At 51.2% G+C, this 18,977-nt stretch overlaps 1 protein-coding gene across 5 annotated transcripts in view; it reads right to left on the bottom strand.

The window, feature by feature from the left end:
* Positions 1-18,977, bottom strand: part of KIRREL3 (kirre like nephrin family adhesion molecule 3) — a 548,409-nt gene that overhangs the window by 80,498 nt on the left and 448,934 nt on the right. For all 5 annotated transcript variants that reach the window (XM_029956333.1, XM_029956335.1, XM_029956336.1 and 2 more), the window contains exons 4-5: positions 13,910-14,059; positions 8,755-8,904 (exon numbers count right to left, since the gene is read on the bottom strand). In XM_029956333.1, the coding sequence (XP_029812193.1) occupies positions 8,755-8,904; positions 13,910-14,059 (300 nt within the window). The remainder of the gene's footprint in view (positions 1-8,754; positions 8,905-13,909; positions 14,060-18,977) is intronic.

Genomic DNA, 18,977 nt, shown 5'->3' with positions numbered 1-18,977 from the left:
TGGCTGCAACTCTCTTCCCCTGTACTTCGTTTTTCATTAGGGGGAATCGATAGAGAAGTGGGGCTTCATGCTGGGGCTATCATACTCCACCTACTCCATTCATTTCTGCACCTGACGGGGGGGGGGGAGGGTCAATACTTTTGTGGCGTTACCAAGATCTGTCCATTTCCCAAAAGTGACAGATTCCCAACAGCGACAGTGTCCCCTTGTCTTTCCATCATGATTTGGTCATGCTTTGAATTTTGCGTGTGTGTACATGTGTGCACAGCAGTGCATTTGTCCTTGAGATAAGGTGTCCTGTGTGTGTAGAGGACAGATACATGAACAGGGAGCCTTAGGGTTTCCTGACAGAGGCCTCTGATAAGGCTCCTGGACATAAGTGGGCTCTTGCCTGTGCTTTTCCGAGTACGCAGGGATGTTGGAAGCCATGGCCACGGCAGAGAATGTAGCTCCATGATGGCAGAGTGGGTGAGGGCCCCCTCAGGGCAGCTGCATCCTGAAAGCTATAGGAAAGTGGCTCTAATTTCACAGGCAGCCCCGAAGCTGCTGGTTCCATGCTGAATGGCAAATGGTGGATGCCAGAGGATCAAGGTCCTAACTGCTGCACATCTCCATGGTCTGAGCTCACACTCCCCTCTGCTGAGGAGCAGAGCCTGCTCAGCATCCCAGGGTCATGCTTGGTTAAGGCAGTGGAAGAACATAAGATCCTTCCTCCTCAGATCCAGGGAACAATGTGCCTCAGGCCCGTCCCCCAAACCATGATCAAATGAAGGCAAGTCACAGTCAAACCGTGGCATAGATTTGCACTTCATCATTGTAGCTCCTGATTTTATGAGAGAGAGAGAGAGAGAGAGAGAGAGAGAGAGAGAGAGTGAGTGTGTGTCCAGAGCATCATTATCCCAGGTCTCATGGCTAAGACCCAGGCCTGCCATGTCTCCCAACCTCCAGGTGAAGGCCCTTGCCCTGCTCAGTCCCAGAGAAATGCCGGTGCCCTGGGTACGATCACCTTTCAGGGATGCAGGGCTACCTGGGGAGTCATTTAGTGATGGGGACATGAATGGGGTGGGGGGGGCCAGGGGCAGGAGGCCGAGCACCTTGTGTGTGCAGTAGACCTGTTGGGCCCCTGCAGCACCTCCCTACTTGCCCTTGTGCTGGTGCTGAAAGCATGGATGCTGGAAGGAGGAGGGGAGGGGCCGGGCCTGTGGGATGCTGCCTCCAGCCCAGGGCAGTGTTGGGCCTCTGGGCCACGCCAGCAAGATCCTTAACAACAGGGGTTATCTCTCTTCTCGATGGCTGAGTCTGGGTAGGTAAGGCAGGGCATCCCTAGCAGCTGGTCTCTCCACTTCCTGCCTGCCATCTGCCTGTTACATATGGCCGAGAGGGAAGCACTGAGTTTGCTTCCATCCCCGATGGGCCCCCAAGCCCTTTGGAGCCTTGCTGGCCGTCCTGATACTGCTGTTGAAATGAAGAGCAGGGACACTGGAGGCAGGCAGGAGTGCCATTCCTTCCGACGGTGGAGTAGAGAATCAGGGAGTCTGTGGGTGGGGGCAGCAGGAGGGAGGGCCCAGAGTGACCCAGCTCCGAAGTCAATGTACCTTGACCTTGTGGTTCCAGGGACCTCCAGAGAGACCTTCCATCACCGCGCTCCCAGCCTCCACTTGCTACTCACAACTGATATAGGCAGTTACTCAGGGGGTATATGGCTCCCTACCCTCAAGGGGCTGGTGAGATAATGGAGGAGACAGAGACTCTTAGCTAAGGTAACTCAGGGGCCTCAAGCCCCGCTCACCGACTAACCTGCCCATGCAGGTAAGCACGGAGTTAAATCAGGACAGCCGTGAGGGGCATGCGTGAGGAGGGGAACTGTTTCTGACCTGGGAAATGCTGGGGGTGGCCTGGGCCCCCAAGAAGGGCGAGTCGCAGGAAGGGAGTGGGAAGGGGCTGGCAGCTGGGGTGGCATGCTGGGGGCTGGGGGTGAGGTGCATAATAGCTCTGACACCAGCTCCCATCTGGAACTTCAGGAGATAAGGATGCTTTCGTTCCTCCTCTCTCCCAAATCTAGCTTGTGTGCTGCCCCCATTTGGGGGTGATTGCAGGGTAATGAATGTGGCAGGAAGCAGGCGCATGGCACAAATGAGATACGGCACCTAAGACCAGGCCGGGGCCCAGGCAAAACACGCCTAATAAGGAGATAAGGAAATCAATTCTGCTTGTCTTCCCAGGCGTGCGAGCCTGGGAGGGGCCTGCAGGAATCGCGTCTTTTTGCCTTGTGCGCTGGATGGCGAAGCCTCTCGAGGACACAGAGCCTGATCCCGCAGGAAGGAAGAGTCGCTTGCTGGCAAGAATAATAGTAACAACGACCACAACAAGTATGATGAAAACAGCCAGTACTTATGTGCCTTGCTGCTCACCAGGCCCTGTTTTGAGAAATTATCCCATCAGATCCTCTCTATAACCCTAGGAAGGCAGGTATAATTATTACCCTATTTTACACACGAGCAAACTGAGGCACAGAGTGGTTAGGTGACTCATCCAAGATCACAGCACTGGTAAAGTGACAGGGCTAGGTTTCCAGTGTAGGCAATCGGGCTTTCAGAGCTGGGGCTCTTACTGCAAAGCCCTGTTGCTCCCTAAACACAGCATAACACAGCAGGGCACAACAGTACGCAACTGTTACCTATGTGTAGGGCTTGGTCTCTACCAGATACTGTCTTTCACGATGAGGTTCAGGGCAAACTCCCTCTGGTTTGGCCCAAACCCCGTTGCTACAGTTACGTGATGAACATTACTGAGCACCTACCTAGGACATGTTTGGAGGCTATGTATACTAGGGAGGGACAGATGCAGGATGCCGAGAGACCTAGACATGAAAATGGGAGAGACAGACATGGAAATAGTAACTTTCAATGTAATGTGTTAAGTGTTGGGATTGTAGTGTGGATGGAAGGCTAAGGGAGCACAGAGTAGGATGGCCAGGCCCTGTGGGGTTTAGGAAAGGCTTTGTGGAGGAGGTGATGTCTAAGGTGAATCCTGACCGGGGAGCAAGAGTTGGCCAAGGGAAGAAAGGTGGGAAGGCTGGTCCTGGCAGAAGCACAGAGGAGCGAAGGCACAGAAGTGTGTGCAGTAGAGGGAGCTGCAAGCTGGTGGCGGTCCCTGACGGTCCCTGACTCAAAGGGGTGCCGGAGCAGGGGCTGGAGGGAAAGCAGAGGGCAGGCCTCAGAGGCCCCTTGCACCCCATGGAGGCAGCTTGGGCTTTGTTTGTTCTCTGGAGGCACTTTTCCACCTGTAAAGAAAGCCTCAGTCTGTCCCCTACCTGTGACTGTGGCCGGGTTTCTTGCCACGTTTTTGGAAGAGCATTTTAGAAGCCGGTGCTCTTGGGCTGTGTTCCAGCTCTGCCTTCCCTTGCTGTATGACCCGAGTTATTCAGGGTCTCTCTCTGGACTCACCTCCCCAGGAGAGTCCAGGAGATTGGGAATAGGTGGGGGGGATGATGCCAATCCCAAAGATTTAGGAGACCTCTGCCCTGCCTCTCCCCTGGTGGAGAGCAGGAGGGCTCATAGTTCTGCAAACTCAGAGATCCATTTGGGCCTTGTCTGTTTGCCCCCTCAGTGTCTGGAGCTTGACATCATTTTAAAGACGCCCTCTTTATTTGAATTGACTTAGTCTCCATCATTAAATAATTCATGTTGATTTAGAAAGCTTTGTTTCTAATGGGAGCCACAAGACAGCAGAGTTAATATTAGAACGGGCCAGGAAGATGAGGGAAATGGGGAGGAAGACTGGGAAAACACCCTTTTTAATAATTAACCTGGCATCCACCACCCTCCCCCTACCAGTGCCCCTCACCCTGCTCTACTTTCCCTGTTTCGAAGCCTTCATTACCATCTGATATCCTATATACCTACACAATGTGCTTGTTTACTCTGTTTATTGTTTATTTATTTTTTATGTTTTTCTTAATTTATTTTTGAGAGACAGAGACAGACAGTGTGAACAGGGGAGGGTCAGAGAGAGAGGGAGACACAGAATCTGAAGCAGGCTCCAGGCTCTGAGCTGTCAGCACAGAGCCTGACGCGGGGCTCAAACCCACGAACTGTGAGATCGTGACCTGAGCCGAAGCCAGGTGCTTAACCGACTGAGCCACCCAGGCACCTCTGTTTATCGTTTATCTCTCTCTGCCAGAACACAAGCTCCACCAGGGCAGGGCTGGCTTTCTCTCTCATTAACTGGTGATTCTTGCATGTCTAGATCACTGCTTGGCACAGAATAGCTGCTCCGTAAATACTAGTTGATCAAAACCTTGGCTTCCATTTCCTCCCTGCCTTGGGTCCTTGCTTCTCAAAATTTTCAGGCAGTTAGAAAGACCGAATGTAGTATCATCCTTACAGCTCTGGCCATGGAATAGTTTGGATATTTGTCAACCCAGAGGTTCCTGCAGGTTGGAGAAGGAGCAGTCTGCATGCACGCATGCTGCGTGCACATGCATGTAACGTTCAAGCATATGACATTTTAGTGTTGGGGTCCACGTGTTAGTTTGGAGCTCACAACCATTCTGGGAGATTGGTAGTGTTCTTATTCTCATTTTATAGATGAAGAATGAGAAACTGCATTCCTTCCCTCACTCACTCATTCATTTATTAAAAATACCCCTGACATTATTGAGGACCTGCCCTATGCTCCGTGCTGGTTATAGAGTTGAACCAGTGGAAGCACTGAGGGCCTCCCCCAAGGTCACACAGTGAACCATCTGCAGTTTTTCTGCTTCCGGCCCACGGCCTGCGGCCCTTCCTCCTACACCACAGCCCTGCACATGTGCATGGGGGCCCTGTGATGTCCACTTAAGCGTAGTCCCTGCAGACGTGGTCAGTGCACTCGGAAGCTGGATACGGAAGGAGGACTCTGGGGTGAGGGTGTACAGTCAAGTCCAGAACCCCAGGGCTCTCCAGACTCAGAGTGGGATGCTGTACATTGTGCCTCATTCGCCACCTAAATTCTGGTTCCGGTGGGGGGGATGAGCCTTCTTTCTAAACTAGTTGGTACAGTAAGCTTGACTCCTTATTGTAGGCTTTTGGGGACCTGGACAGTTCTTTTTTTTTTAAGCTTATTTATTTTTGAGAGAGAGAGAGAGTACAAGTGGGACAGGGGCAGAGAGAGGAGGGCAGAGGATCCAAAGCTGGCTCTGTGCTGACAGCAGCGAGCCTGATGTGGGGCTTACAGTCACAAAACATGAGATCATGATCTGAGCGGAAGTTGGACGCTGAACTGACTGAGCCACCCAGGTGCCCTGGGAGCTGGAAAGTTCTTAGAGGCCATCTTATTTATCATCACCTTCACATTACAGATGAGGAAACCGACACCCAGACAGGTTGAGTAACAGGGCAGAGATCACACAACCGGTTAGCGGCAAGACCATGATTCCTGTCTCCAAGTCTGTAATACCAGGAGACTTGAGATGTTCTGCAGATGGAAAGATGCCTTGTCTCCACCTGGCCAGTCAAGGCAGGGTTCTCTGTGCCACAGAGGGAATGCAGCCTGGCCATTTACCTCCACTCGGGCTCCGGAGTCTCTGCCTCGCTCAGCTTCACAAGCTCTGCCCCTCCCCCCTCCTCCCCTCCTGGTCCCCTAGCTTCCTCCCTCTGCCTCCCAGGGTAGCAAATGCTCAGCTCAAAGTTGCTCCTTGCCTGATTGCATCTGAGAGCTGGAAACACAAGGCTAATTAATGTGTCTGTGACTCTAGGCTTGGCTGCCGGGCTGGGTCCCCATGTCCTCCCTGGAGCAGGCTCTGTGAGCTGGCCCTCTGGCTTCTCCGAGCAGGCTGCCGGCAGATGCATATTTTAACAATGCACATCTGTTGGCTATATAATCTCTCGTATTTGCCCTCCTCACTTGGTGCTTTGATGGAAGACCCCCAGGGGTCTCCCTCTGCTCCAGCCAAAGTGTTTGCTTTGCAATGTTGCCGGAATACCATTTGATTCTGTTCTCACATCTTCTGCAGGTTCTAATCAGGCTCTTACTTTATTTAATTAAAAATCTATCTCAGGCAAATACAGACTAAATTAGGAAGCTCTCTCATTCCTGGAACACAGGGAAGGCAGCCCCTGCCCCCCTCCTTGGGGAACTGGCTGGGACATTTTCCCTGGCTGAGATGTCACAGCAAAGCAGATGGGGTCTTGGTTGGGAAGTGCCTGGCCAGGGTAGAGACACCCCTCTTCCCTCTGCAACTGCTTTGTCTATTCACCACTGTGAGCAGACCAGAGATCCCTTTCCAGAAGGCTGGGTCAGCCTCTGCATGAAAGGCCTCTCTTCAAGGCAGTAGGTGGGGCTGTACACAGCAGAGAAACTCCACCACAGACCTGCTGGACCATTAGAGGGGTGGGAGCCTGAAGGACCAGCTCAGGGGTGGGGACCTAGGGTGGTCAGGAAGGGTTGGAGGCAGAGCCTGGGGCTAGTCTTTCTTGCCTTGGGTTGGTTTATTAGGAAGAGTGGTGTCAGTAGAGCCTGCAGGAAAGGCTGATGGACAAATCCCCTTTCAGGCTCTCTGGGGAATCCACCAGGCTAGTGTCCTGGGGTCACCTGGAAACTCCTCCTTCTTCGTCTTCAACTGCCTTCCAGACTTGTAAACACTCTCCCTGCAGACCAGCCCCATGCCCAGAAGGCAGTGCCAACCAGGTCTGGCCACGGGAGAGGAGACCGGAGAGTAAGCGCCTTTTAGGAGTGACTTAAGACAAAACTGAGTCTGTTCAGATCAGATTCTAAGGCCCCACTCTCGGAAGCCCGGCTCATAAGCAACCAGACAAAGGAGATTCTGTTGGCATTTAGGAAAGCAGACAGCGCTGGTTTGGAGTTGGAAAATCTGGGGTCTATTTTGGGTGGTAATGAAGCCGTAAGTGGCTTTGCTTTCTGAGTCTCAATTTCCTCATCTGTAAAACACTGGGAATAATTTGGACTCAAGATAGGAGGCAGGAGGGAGGCTGTGAACAGTGGGGTGTGGGCAGGCAATGCTCTGAGGCCAGGATAAGAACTTGAGGACGAGGTGCCTCTCTATTTAGTGTAGGTCCTAAATACATGTGAAGACAGCAGGGGGCAGTGCTATAATCTTCTCAAGTTAGCATTCTTTGATGCCTTCTAGAAGGGGTACAAATCAGCAGAAGATGGATTCTTCTAAGGATGGGGAGCTGAATAACCCCCGGAGAGGAGGAGCTTACACTGCGCTAACAAATCTGTTCTGGCGTTATATAGTACTCAACAAATCAGAACATCTCTTAGGCACTAACTCCCCCTGCTCTCCTCCCTTAGCCTCTACACCAAACTGTAGACCCATTCTCCTTTTTGACGTCTGCCTCTCCTGTAAGATCCCCGGTTACTTTTCTGTAGCCCCATTCAGGACCAAGCTATCCCAGCAGATTTACCCTGCTGGACCCGGTGTGTTTTCTCTTTCCTTCATCCCAGACCAGAGGAGACTCCAAGGTAGAGGGTTTCTGAGGTTGGCCCTGAGCTCTGCCTCCTGTCTCAAGAAGCAAAGCTTGGTAAGTGGTCCTCCGGGACTTGCTGCCATGCTTGGGATAATCCGCCCCGTGTGCTACCGTGTAGATCTGAAGATAGCCTGACACGCTCTTAAATATTTCATCTCCGAGCAGCCATGTGCCTTATCTGTCAGGTGAGGGGGCAGAACCCCAGCTTCCTGTTGTCAAACCTCCAACACGGCAGGTAAGAGGAGGGCAAGGAGGAGCCCAGGCTTCCCTGTCCCGCTGCCTGTGCCCGCTCCCACACCAGGCCTGGCGGACACTCAGCAAGGAGACCATGCGGTGGTGCGGGAGCCCTATTCGGGAGACCCTGGGCTGGTCCCATGGCTTTTCTGAGCCTCAGTGTCTCATCTGGGGCAACACTCCCTGTGCCATAGCCCTGCGCAGAACAGCTGAGGTAATAACATAAAGGGAAGAGCTTTGAGAGGTGCTATAAAATGTATGCATATGTTTGCTATTATGCCTTATGTGCACGGCTTGGTTCCCAGGGGCCTCGGTCCTCGGTAACATCTGGCCGGAGGAGGGAGCTGATGGGGGCTGCATGTGAAATCAGAATGAGGCCGTTTAAGAGGCAGGTGAGCTCACTGCCTGTGTTCAGGCAGGTCTGCTTGAAAGAAAGAGTGGGGACCTCTCACGCAGTGCCCAGTCCCAGGGGTACCGGGCCCCTGGGAAGCCAGAATGAAGAAAGACCAAGGAGCTGAGGTCTGATGTGGACCAAGGGTCTGCAATTCTCCTAGGGCTGACTTATGAAAGGAGGCAGGGTTCCCAGGGAGCAGCGAACGTGGGGAAGGAATGGTGCAGTGTGGTCATGCTGAAATCACGCTCGGTGAGCACCTAGTGGGAGGTCAACCCAGGAAGAACGGACTCAAGGGTGTGTCGTATTTTTCTCTGAATCCCCATCGCCTAGCACAGGGTCTGACCCCCTGTCATGCATGCAGAACATGCTTTCTAATTGAACAAATAAGCATTCAGGAGCCCCTTCAGCTGGAGTCAAACACACTGGGGTTGGACAGGGTCATCGGTCAGTTAGCATTGGCCTCCTGATTTCCAGAGCAGGAACTTTCCCTTTTCTGGTAGGGAAGGGGGGGAGGGGATTACAGACACAATGGGAGGCAGTGGTCAGAGCCCCGTGGGATAATGCCTTGGGGCCTGTCCCATCGAGATGCCCTCTGGGACTGAGCCCGTGGGGCTTCCCACAGCATCTTTGCCCCCGAGTGTTAATGGGTCTTACCCAGGACAGTGAGGCGGGCGGGGCGGGACCGAATGGCAGCCTGGATGGCCTGGCACTCGTACACGGCATCATCTTGCAGCTCTGCCCGCAGGATCTTCAGGTGATGTTCTCCGGACAGGTGGTTCCCTACCACCAGGTACTGTGGGTAACCTGTGGAGACAGCAGGCAGGTCAAGGGGGCTGGGCCGCGATGGAGTAGGCGGTTGTGACAAGCAGGGGCGGTGGCAGGACAGCTGAGCAGGGGCTGGTCTTGGTGTAAGGAGCAAAAAAGAGAGCTTTCTCTGGCTATCGGGCAGTGTGTGTGTGTGTGTGTGTGTGTGTGTGTGTGTGTGCGTGTGTGCAGGTTTAGGAATGTTGGAGAAGCTATTATCAGAGAGGAAAGAGAGAGCAGGGATGGAAATACTAAGTGTGGGCAGACACTGCGGGGGCAGTGCTCTGGAAGGCGGTGTGCTCAGCCCTGCTGTTTACCAAGCAGACATGCATTTTGATAAGGAGACACACAGAGAGATAGACAGACCCAGGCTGAGAGTCACAGAGTAGACAGAGTAAGAGAGAGAAGAGAGAAGAAAGCAGGAATCTCTGGAAAGGAATGACTTTGGGGGGAATTTTTGTTCAGGATGGACAGAACATAGAAATACAGGCCCATCCTACCAATGCCTGGGGTCCTCTGGCCACTTTGAACCATAAAGGGTCCTTTTCTGGTCACTCCTCCTACCTACCCCAGATCCCAGGGCCTGATTAAGCGCTTATGAGGTACTCAGGACACTTAGGAATTTGGGGTCCTCTACATTACTGGGGATACATAATGGGTAAATGAACATTTGAGAATGACAAATCATCAATCAGCTTTGCTGCTGCTGTGTAGGGTGAATACTAATGCCTATACAACTCGTGGCTGGCAGATCCTCTGTCCTGGGCCTTGGTTCCTAGACCTCCTTCGTCTTTCCTAGAAGTGTCTCTTTTCCATTGTCCCCTTACCCAAGCTGTGCCTTCCCCCGCAAGCTCTCACAGAGGACTTCCTCCTGTTCTCTTCCTCCCCTCCCACTCCTTCCAGTCCTAAGCTGCTCCTCTTTCTGAAAGACCTTCACCAGGAACAGTGAATTCTCATAAATGTACCATAGGAGGAGGGGGGGTCAGCATACCTGGCCTTTTAAAGAGAAGATGAGGGCTTTAAGCAAGTGAGAGAGAGACAGAGACAGAAACAGAGAGACAGAGGGATATTGGAGAATATTTCAGTCTCTAAGTGCGTGTCAGATGTCTCCAAGCAGCTTCCAACGACTGCACTAGCACCAATGGACAGAATTAACATGGGGAAATACTTTGGAATATTCTTAATATAATTTGAAATGTCCAACAAAGATCTGGGCTGGCACATGTGGTAGTGAGGTCCCCATCAGTGGCTGTATTCAAGCAGAGGCTGGTGATCACCTGTCAGGAGCACTGCAGAGATTTCTATTTTTAGATGGAATATTGGAGCTTGAAGGCCTCTCCCATCATAAGCTAAGGGTCTTGCAGAGATGGGGCAGGGCTCACCAAAGGTGAGCTGCACAGGGGCCACAGGCACTCATTCCTCGTCAGGGAGGGAGCTGTGATCCTTCCCAGTTGTATTCTGGGGGCTTCTTGTGCGGCTGAGCCCTTCAGACTCATGTCTTCATGGTTCGATTGTCCCCATCGTGCAAACGGCCCCGCCCTGCACAGCTGTTCTGGCCTGGCCAGAGATGCTCACAGGGCAATCAGCTCTACCCAGAGAGCATCACCTCCCCTCCCGCCCGCCCTTCCTGCCCTCTGCTGGGCTTTGGGAAGAAGCCCAGGTAAGTTAAGCTGGCTCTCCCCAGGGCCAGGAGGAGGGGCTGGAAATGGGTTCCAGTCTACTAGCCCTCTCCCCGCTGCTGCCCTCAATGTAGCTGGCTCACTGCCCCCATCCCTTCCGGCCCAGCCTCTGGATCCTGCTGTCCTTGATTAGTCCCTGGTCTCCTGCAGGCGTCTTGGCTGGAGCTGGTGTTTTTGTTGTCTTGCAAGCTATCAGCAGCAGGATTTCGCTCTCATGAGCAGCTGAAAACATCAGTGATGGGTTTGTTTGTATTTGCCTAATTAGGCAACGAGCTGCGATGCTCTCGCAAGGACTGGCAGCGTCTTTGGAAAACATGGGCCCGGAAGCATAGATTCTGAGCAAGTTCTAGCTCCTTCCACAGTATCATTACTCTTTCCTGCTACTCTCAGGGGAGGCAAGAGTATTAGGAGTCTGGGTTCTCCAGTCAAAGTGCCTGGGTTCAAATGCCAACTCTATTACTTCCTAGCTCTGTTGTCTTCAGTAAGTTACTTTAACTTCTTTGTGCTCTGCCACTACTATCTCATGATGAAGATTAACTGGGATAATCCATGTTAAGTGAGTGGCACATAGTAAGTAGTCTATGGATGCTGGTTTATTTATTTATTAAAAATATTTTTTAGAGAGTGAGAACATGAGACATGAGTGGAGGAGAGGGACAGAGGGAGACAGAGAGAAACACACACACACACACACACACACACACACACAGAGAGAGAGAGAGAGAGAGAGAGAGAGAGAGAACATCTCAAGTAGGCTCTGTGCTGAGCATGAAATGCCCCTGAGATCATGACATGAGCCAAAACCAAGAGTCAGATGCGCAACTGACTGAGCCACCCAGGTGCCCCTGTACATGCTGGTTTAAAGGAAAATGACAGTGAGAGAGGGTAGCCAGAGAGGTCCCCATCTTTAGAAGTGAGAACAGACAGGATGTTTGAGTTTTGGGGGGTTAGGAGCCAGACCCCACATATTGGGGTTGGGTATATGTTTGGATCAGTTTCTTTCTAGACTTTTGACCTTGTTTACTTGTCAAATAAAGGGGGGGAATTTGCTTCTTCTCCCTGTAGATCATTGTAGATTTGTGACATAATGTCTGAGAATTATTTGATCTTCTTTGAAGAAGAATGTTCTATCAATATGAGGGCCTATGCTTATAAATCATTTCCTTTGAATATTTTTCCCAGCCTCTGTGACCAGAAAGACAGTTAGGTCTTCAGTTAGGGCGTGATTGCGGGTAGATGGAGCCAGGCCACACAATCAAAACAGAAGAGGACTGAATCACGGCAGGTTGAAGTCTTGCCACTGTGGGCCTCAGTTTCCCCACAGGAAAACCTGTGCAGTATTAAGTGCTCTGTGAATACTTGCTGAGTTGAATTGCTATCTATTAGTCTCACTTTCTTGTCTGGGAATCAAACAGTATTTATTGAGCATGTGAGTTTCTGTCATTATCGTTATGATGCTTTTTGGGGGAACAGGTGATCAAACACAAAAAACACTTTCCCAGGGATTTGAATTTATTGGCTCTGCAAGGAGATGAACAGCCTTCTTTGTATAAATGAATTCAAATCAGAGAGGAAGTAGACCCCAGTTCCTTAGAACCCCATTGACCCAATCCTGATCCCAGAAAGTTATTCATGGAATGGATGCCAGAAAGTCAATTTTCCATGAGGTGATGAACATCTGTGGTGACCTGGGGCTTCCTCTTGGCCACCAACCCCAAAAGACCCCAGTTCTTGACCAAAGGCTGCAAACCACTGACTAGGAACCTGGAGTACCTTCTTAACCAGCAATGATGCTGGACCAAGTTCAGAGCCACACGGAGCATGAGTGATTCTGGTCTGGGAAGGTGATATCATTCCCCCAGATTCCTCTAGGGTAAGGAAGTTCAGAGCCCCTGAAATTGGCTGGTTCCCATAATACTTAAATTTTATGGCAGCACAGTATATTTTGGAGACATTATTGTGTACTTTGCCCATGCTCAGCTGGGCTGCAGCACTCAAACCCAGTGATGCTATTGACCATGGCTATAATGTTTCAATATACATTTTTGGCAAGACATAACTCACATTTTAAAATATTAATTTCCCAACCATCATGTTCCTGAGTGCACTTCGATTTTTATTTTCCTGCAGCTGTACACCACGAGAAAAGCAAAGCTACTTTTCACTTGAATATGTGTGTTTTTCTCTACCTCCACCCTCAGCGGCTCCCCAATGGCAGGGACACCCCAGATCTCTTGTTCAGAATTTTATAGGTTATGCCAAGCCTAGCAGTCACATGTTTACCTTCCCCAGGGGAGAATGATAATTGCTGATGGCTGAGTGACCAGGAGGATGATTCTACTCCTTTTTCTCTCGAGGGAGAAGATGGATCGGAAAGACATCTGTATGAGCCTAACGACTGACATTCACAATCGTTAACAGATGATAGGCCAGGGCTTCAAGGAGGGAGGTCAGATTCAGGCCACAGGAGCCTAAGGGGGCATCTCTGCTCAACACCAGCCTGGAGTGGGGGGGGGGGGGCTGCTCAACAAGGTTTGTACTTTATTTATTAAAAAAATTAACGTTTTAAAATTTATCTATTTATTTATTTATTATTTTTTTAAATTTTTAAAAATTTTAATGTTTTATTTATTTTTGATACAGAGAGACAGAGCATGAGAGGGGGAGGGGCAGAGAGAGAGAGAGAGAGAGAGGGAGACACAGAAACGGAAGTAGGCTCCAGGCTCTGAGCTAGCTGTCAGCACAGAGCCTGACATGGGGCTCGAACCCATGAACTGTGAGATCATGACCTGAACCAAAGCCGGATGGTTAACCGACTGAGCCACCCAAGCGCCCCAAGGCTTATACTTTAAATGCTCCTTTTCTTTTCTTTCCATCACATGCTAATCTCTAAAACCAACTGGGTTTCTTCATGAGTTTTCAGTTTCTTTGGCCCTCTCTGATAGACGGGAGCCAGGAAGAGTGAGGTTGTGATGTAAGTGGGGAATACATTTTGGACCAAGATACAGGGACACTTTACCTTTGGAAATGTGACTTTACAGGAGTTGTGTCTGATTTTAGAAGAGACCCTCCGAGGCAAAACTCTATTAGGTTGAGGACCAACCACCAGAATTGAGTATTTGCTTGTAATTCCTTACCAGGAGTCAAAGATCCTGGACCCAGAGTGTGCCTAACCTGGCTCTGCCATGGGGGATGAGGGGGGGAGATGCCACAAAAGCTGGAGATTTGATTTCCAAATCCACTGAAGATGGGGTTCCCCATGAGGGTGGGTGGGTCATGCAAGGACTGGTTCCAGGCCTTCCTGGGGAGCTCTTGGGGGTACTCACTTGAGAGGTCCCTGCCCACACCCAGAGCCAAGCCGTCTTTGATCCACAGAACGAAGCCATCGTATTCGGGGATGGCGCACAGCAGCGTCACGGGCTGGCCTGACACCACGGCCTGGTCCTGGGGCTGCTGGCTGAAGGAGTACACTTGGCCTAGGAAGGAGACAAGCACAGAGGTCAGTTAACGCTGGGAATGGTGCCTGGAGGGCTTCTCATCACTTTAAGAAGCTGAGCCGAGACTGGTCCGGGGATAAGCCCCTCCCCCCCAGCATCTTACTTCCTGTCTGCCCCCAGCCTAAATCCCTCCTTTCAGCAGCTGGCTCACAGCTCAGCCTTCCTGCTCACCAATCCTTAACACATATTCACACTGTGATCCGGCCTCCCCCAGCCCCCAAAGAGGCAATGCCCGCAGCTCTTGGTATGAATTCTGCCACTTTCCATTTGGCTAACTCCTATCTACTGCCACTTGCTTGCACCTATGCCCAGGACAGGGCGAGGAGGGGAGAGCCCTCCAGCTGCAAGCATCCTTCCAGGGGTGCATCAAGAATGCAAGGCGGGGGATGGTGGTGGTGTGGTTTGCTTTAAAACCAGAGAATTCGGGAAAAATAATATTGTTTAATTTGGGCCTAGGGCCAAACTCTGCGGGACAAGTGGTGGTACAGTGTGGTGGAGAGTGTGCTGACAGGAGCAGGAAGTCATCTCCACTCACCCTCTTTGTCCCTTTCTTTCCGATGGCACACCCAACTCTGGCTTCACTGTCACCTGGGGGAACATCACCACGATGACCCCAGCTGTCCCATAACACGCCTCAGAGCAAGATGTCACTGAGCCCTCTAAACAAGTCAGTTCATGTATTATTTTTTCATGTTTCAGTATTTATTTTGAGAGATAGAGAGCGAGTGGGGCAGGGGCAGAGAGGAGGAGAGAGAATCCCAAGCAGGTTTCACGCAGTCAGCACAGAGCCCGATGCGGGGCTTGGACGCACGAACAGTGAGATCATGACCTGAGCAGAAATCAAGAGTTGGACGCTTAACCAACTGAGCCACCAGGCACCCCAGGTCATGTTTTATGATACAAACACAGTCACAGTGTATACAACCTGCCAGGCATTAAGATTTTAAAATATTAGCTCTTTACTATTTTCATCTTCATAACAAACTATGAGGTAGCTACTGTTTTGATCCCTGTTTTCTGGATAAGGAAATGAAGCCCGAATATGAACAGGAGCTGTGCTTGGTAATGACTTAGCAAGTACTGAGCTCACATTACCTTTACTCATTACAGTAGCCATCACACTCAGATCTTACCAGCCCCAGTTTGCAGGGGCTTGCACGTTAACTAAATTGTCTGGCGGCAGGACTAGGGCTGCTGATGGAAGACTTTCTGTTTCTGAGGAATGTGTTTTCACTTACTGAGCTGTGCTGTGCCCAGATCCGTAAGCTGGTCCTGCCTAGAATGCTGAGGAAGCAGGGTGATGTGACCTGTGCTCCTTGGGACGCCACAGCTGAATGGACACTGACATTTCCTAAGCCCCTGGCCCACAGTGCCCTCCCTGCTGTAACCTGTTTAGTTACACTGCAAGGCAGAAGTATCCCAATTTTGAGGCAAGGAAAACAGGATCAGAGAGGCAAAGTGAGCTGCTCAAGGTCACACAGCTAACAAGCGGTGGAGCTGGGATTCGATGGGGGTCCATGAGGCTTCCAAGCCTGCATTCCTTCCCACGTCCTGCCTGGCAGATACAGACACAGAGCGGAGGAAAGGTGGACCTGGGGGACAGACTGCTGCCACGGCTTTTTCTCCCTCACGTAGGAGAGTCAGGGACGGCCACAGAGGTCCTGGATGCTAGCTGTTGCCCATCCTGGGGGCACAATGACCCAGACTTGGACCACAGGTAAGGCCAGGCTCTCAGCAGCAAATGGCCCCAATAAGGGGGTGACTCACGTATACAGAACCTGAGGGAAACTGGGCATGGTGGCCAAGCGGGTGCGGGGTTCCCCGAGAGGAGACGTGGAGATCCACATTAGAGAGCTCATGGCAGGTGGGAAGGTAGCCGTGTTTGTAACCTGATGAGATCTTGGCTGGGTCTCTGAGGAGTCTCATTAAAAATCAAATTGGCCCTGAATTGTGGGAGTAACACTTTTTATTCTGATTTGAGCTTTACAAATTAGATTTCATAGGACATTTTAATCAGCTATGTGTGGTGGGTTTATTTATTTTTTTTCCCTCTCCGTCTCTTCAAGTTCTCTGTTGTAATTAGACTGTTTCTGGCACCTAAACAAGAGAGAGGAGAAAGAAAAGGGAGAAGAGAAAGAAGTATGGGGGGTAGCTGGAGAAAGAGCCAGAGGACCAGGTAACTGAGGAAGGTCAGGGAGAAAGGGGATGGCTGGAGAGGCCAGAAGAAGGGGGACAGGAAGGGAAAGAGGGCAGGGAGAGAGGGTGAGGGGGGAGGGGAGGGGTGGAGAAGAGAGGGCTGGGAGGGGCACTCCTTTCTGAGGCTCTTTTCTCCCAGCTCAATGATGATTTCACAGCTCCTTCTTTTATCTCAAAATCTTTCTTGCAAGGACAGTGTCAAGACAGCCGCAATGGCTGCCAGAGATTGTGTTCTCAGAATTAGCAGGTTGTCAGCTGGCGGCGGAAGGGTTACAACGAGAAGGGCCCTAAACAAATGGTGTGGAGCCTGCAGCCGGAAGGGGTCACCTTCTCCTGCTTCCAGTCCCGCTTCCTCTGAGTGTGAATGAGGACAATAGAAAGTGGGGGCACAGGAAGCATCCTGAGGGGGTGCAGGCAGGGCCAAGGATGAGCCCCGGCTGGTGCAGGGGAAGTGGAAGGTGGGCGCAGGGCCATGCCCTGAGGGACAAGAGGGGCGGCCATCAGGAGACTGGCCCTGGAGGAAGACGCTGAGTGATCGCTACCCCACTTCAGACAGTGTCTCAGAGCCAGGAGTTGGGGCAGGCACAGGATCCCCCAGAATAAGCCCTGAGCCCACAGAGCACAGCCAGGAGGGACAGGGAAGAGCAGAGGACAGTCTGGTCCATCCCCCCAGGCTTCAGAGAGCTGTGGGAACCCACTGGGTGGGGCAGGGTGAGGAGAGAGCTGTGCAGGAGAACAGTCTCAGAATCACCACACAAAGGACATCATTATTTACCCATTCTTTTTTCAGGAGGGAATGATTGGTGCTCTGACAATTTCCTTTTTCAATCTAATTTTATTTTTTGTGCATTACATACAAGCCACTAGGAATAGTTTTTCTTTCAAATCAACGAGATGCTTTTTCAAACAGAATCATGAGCTGAGTGTCACTATCTGGAGCAGATAAAAGCGGAGGTATGGTGGGTAGAAGGGAGGGGAGACAGGTGCACTGTCTTTTCACCCATAGGACACACCTCGAGGCTTCTCTTTCAGGCTCAAACGCCTCTAGGAACACAATGTGCAAGCCATCACCGTTGTTTCTTACCCAAAAGATACTCTTCACCCATTCCCTCACACTCTCCTGTTCCCTGTCTTTCCTACTCTCAGGAAGTGAGCTGCAAACCAGCCTGGGATCTTTTCTAGAACCTCCTGGGTAGTATGGTGAGCAGCCAGGAAGCTCCTTGAGAACATCTGTTTATTCACACATTTACTGAGAACTGTTATGAGGCAGGCATCGCACTGTCTTGTGAGAAGCAGATGGATATGATGTGGTCCTTCCCTCCAGGAGCTAACGTCTATTTGCCTGCCACACCCAGACAGCTCTGCTCTGGGCACGGAGTCTGTGCGACACCGACTCCACACACCTCGTGCCATTCATCCCAAGATTTCTGCCTCGGTGTCCCACTGTGCCCTGCAGTGAAGCCTGGCAGTCAGAGTAACCTCCCTTTCCTGCTTTATTTTCCGTCTGTCACCCTCACCAAGTGTGGCCCTCCCTCCTCCACAGCAGCCCTCAGATGCACCCTTTCCTCTCCATTCCTAGCGCTACAGTCTGAAGTCCGGGCCCTCGTCACCTCTAGCTGGGTTCTTTCAACAGGCTGTGAAAGCTTTTGGGTCCTACTCTGGAGTGTTCTTCCTGAGCCATCATTTTCCTCACGCTCTCTCCCTTTTCTGGGGGGGGTGGGGGTGGGGTGGGGGTGGGGACTCTAATGGCTTTCCACTGTCCGCAAGGTACAGGCTTCTCCAAAATGGGACTCCCTTTTCCCTGGGCGCTCAGTGGCCACCTGTGCCGGCTGCTCACGCATGTTGTCCCATCTCACCGGTGTTCCACCATCTGGAATCACCCCTCTCCCAGGGTTTCCCTAACCAGCCCTGTCTGCATTGAAGGCCAAGTTCTCCATGAGCTTTGCCTGTCACTGAGGAGGCCGGGGATCCCCTCTCTTCCCCCCTCCTCCCTATTTCCCCACTTGTCTTCCTTCTTATCTCCCATAACTTCTTCAAACCTTTATTGAACCCTTACTATACATCAGACACTGAAGAACAGAAGTAAATGAGAAACAGAGGGTGAACTCTTGAGGGCAGCCGCCGTGGCTGTCTTTTTCATCTGTGTTCTCAGCACCTGGCCTAGTGCGTAAGCAGTGAATGAACTCAGCTTGTGACCCTGTGGCCTTCCTATGCTCGTTTGGCTCCTGGGACCTGTGGTCATGAAGGAAAACTGTTCTTATGTTATAAATGACTGATTAGGCAGATATTGTGCTGAGCACAGCACACAGAAGGAGGGAGGTAAGAAATAAGGGGGAAGGGCCAGAATCTCAAGGAGTCAGGCTTTGCAGGATAAATATAACAAAATTATTCACGGAAGACCTTCTTTAACCAATTCTTTGAATATAACTATCATGCTAGTTAGGTGTTACTATCCACATTTCACAGATGAACTGAAGCTCCTGGAAATGAAGTGACATGCCCAAGGTCACTGAGTGGGCCCAGGTGTAATTCAAGATCACCCAGTGAGCCCCAGTGATTTCAAGGTCACACAATGGGCTCAGGTATAATTTATACCCAAGTGTCCCATATTGGTTATTAAATAAGGGTCCGGACGGGCACCCTCCTGCACTGTTGGTGGGAATGTAAACTGGTGCAGCCGCTCTGGAAAACAGTGTGGAGG

Source organism: Suricata suricatta, chromosome 11, assembly GCF_006229205.1.
Source record: "Suricata suricatta isolate VVHF042 chromosome 11, meerkat_22Aug2017_6uvM2_HiC, whole genome shotgun sequence".
Lineage (NCBI taxonomy): Eukaryota > Metazoa > Chordata > Mammalia > Carnivora > Herpestidae > Suricata > Suricata suricatta.
The sequence above is the reverse complement of the archived record's forward strand: the minus strand, read 5'-3'. Positions and strand labels throughout refer to the sequence as shown.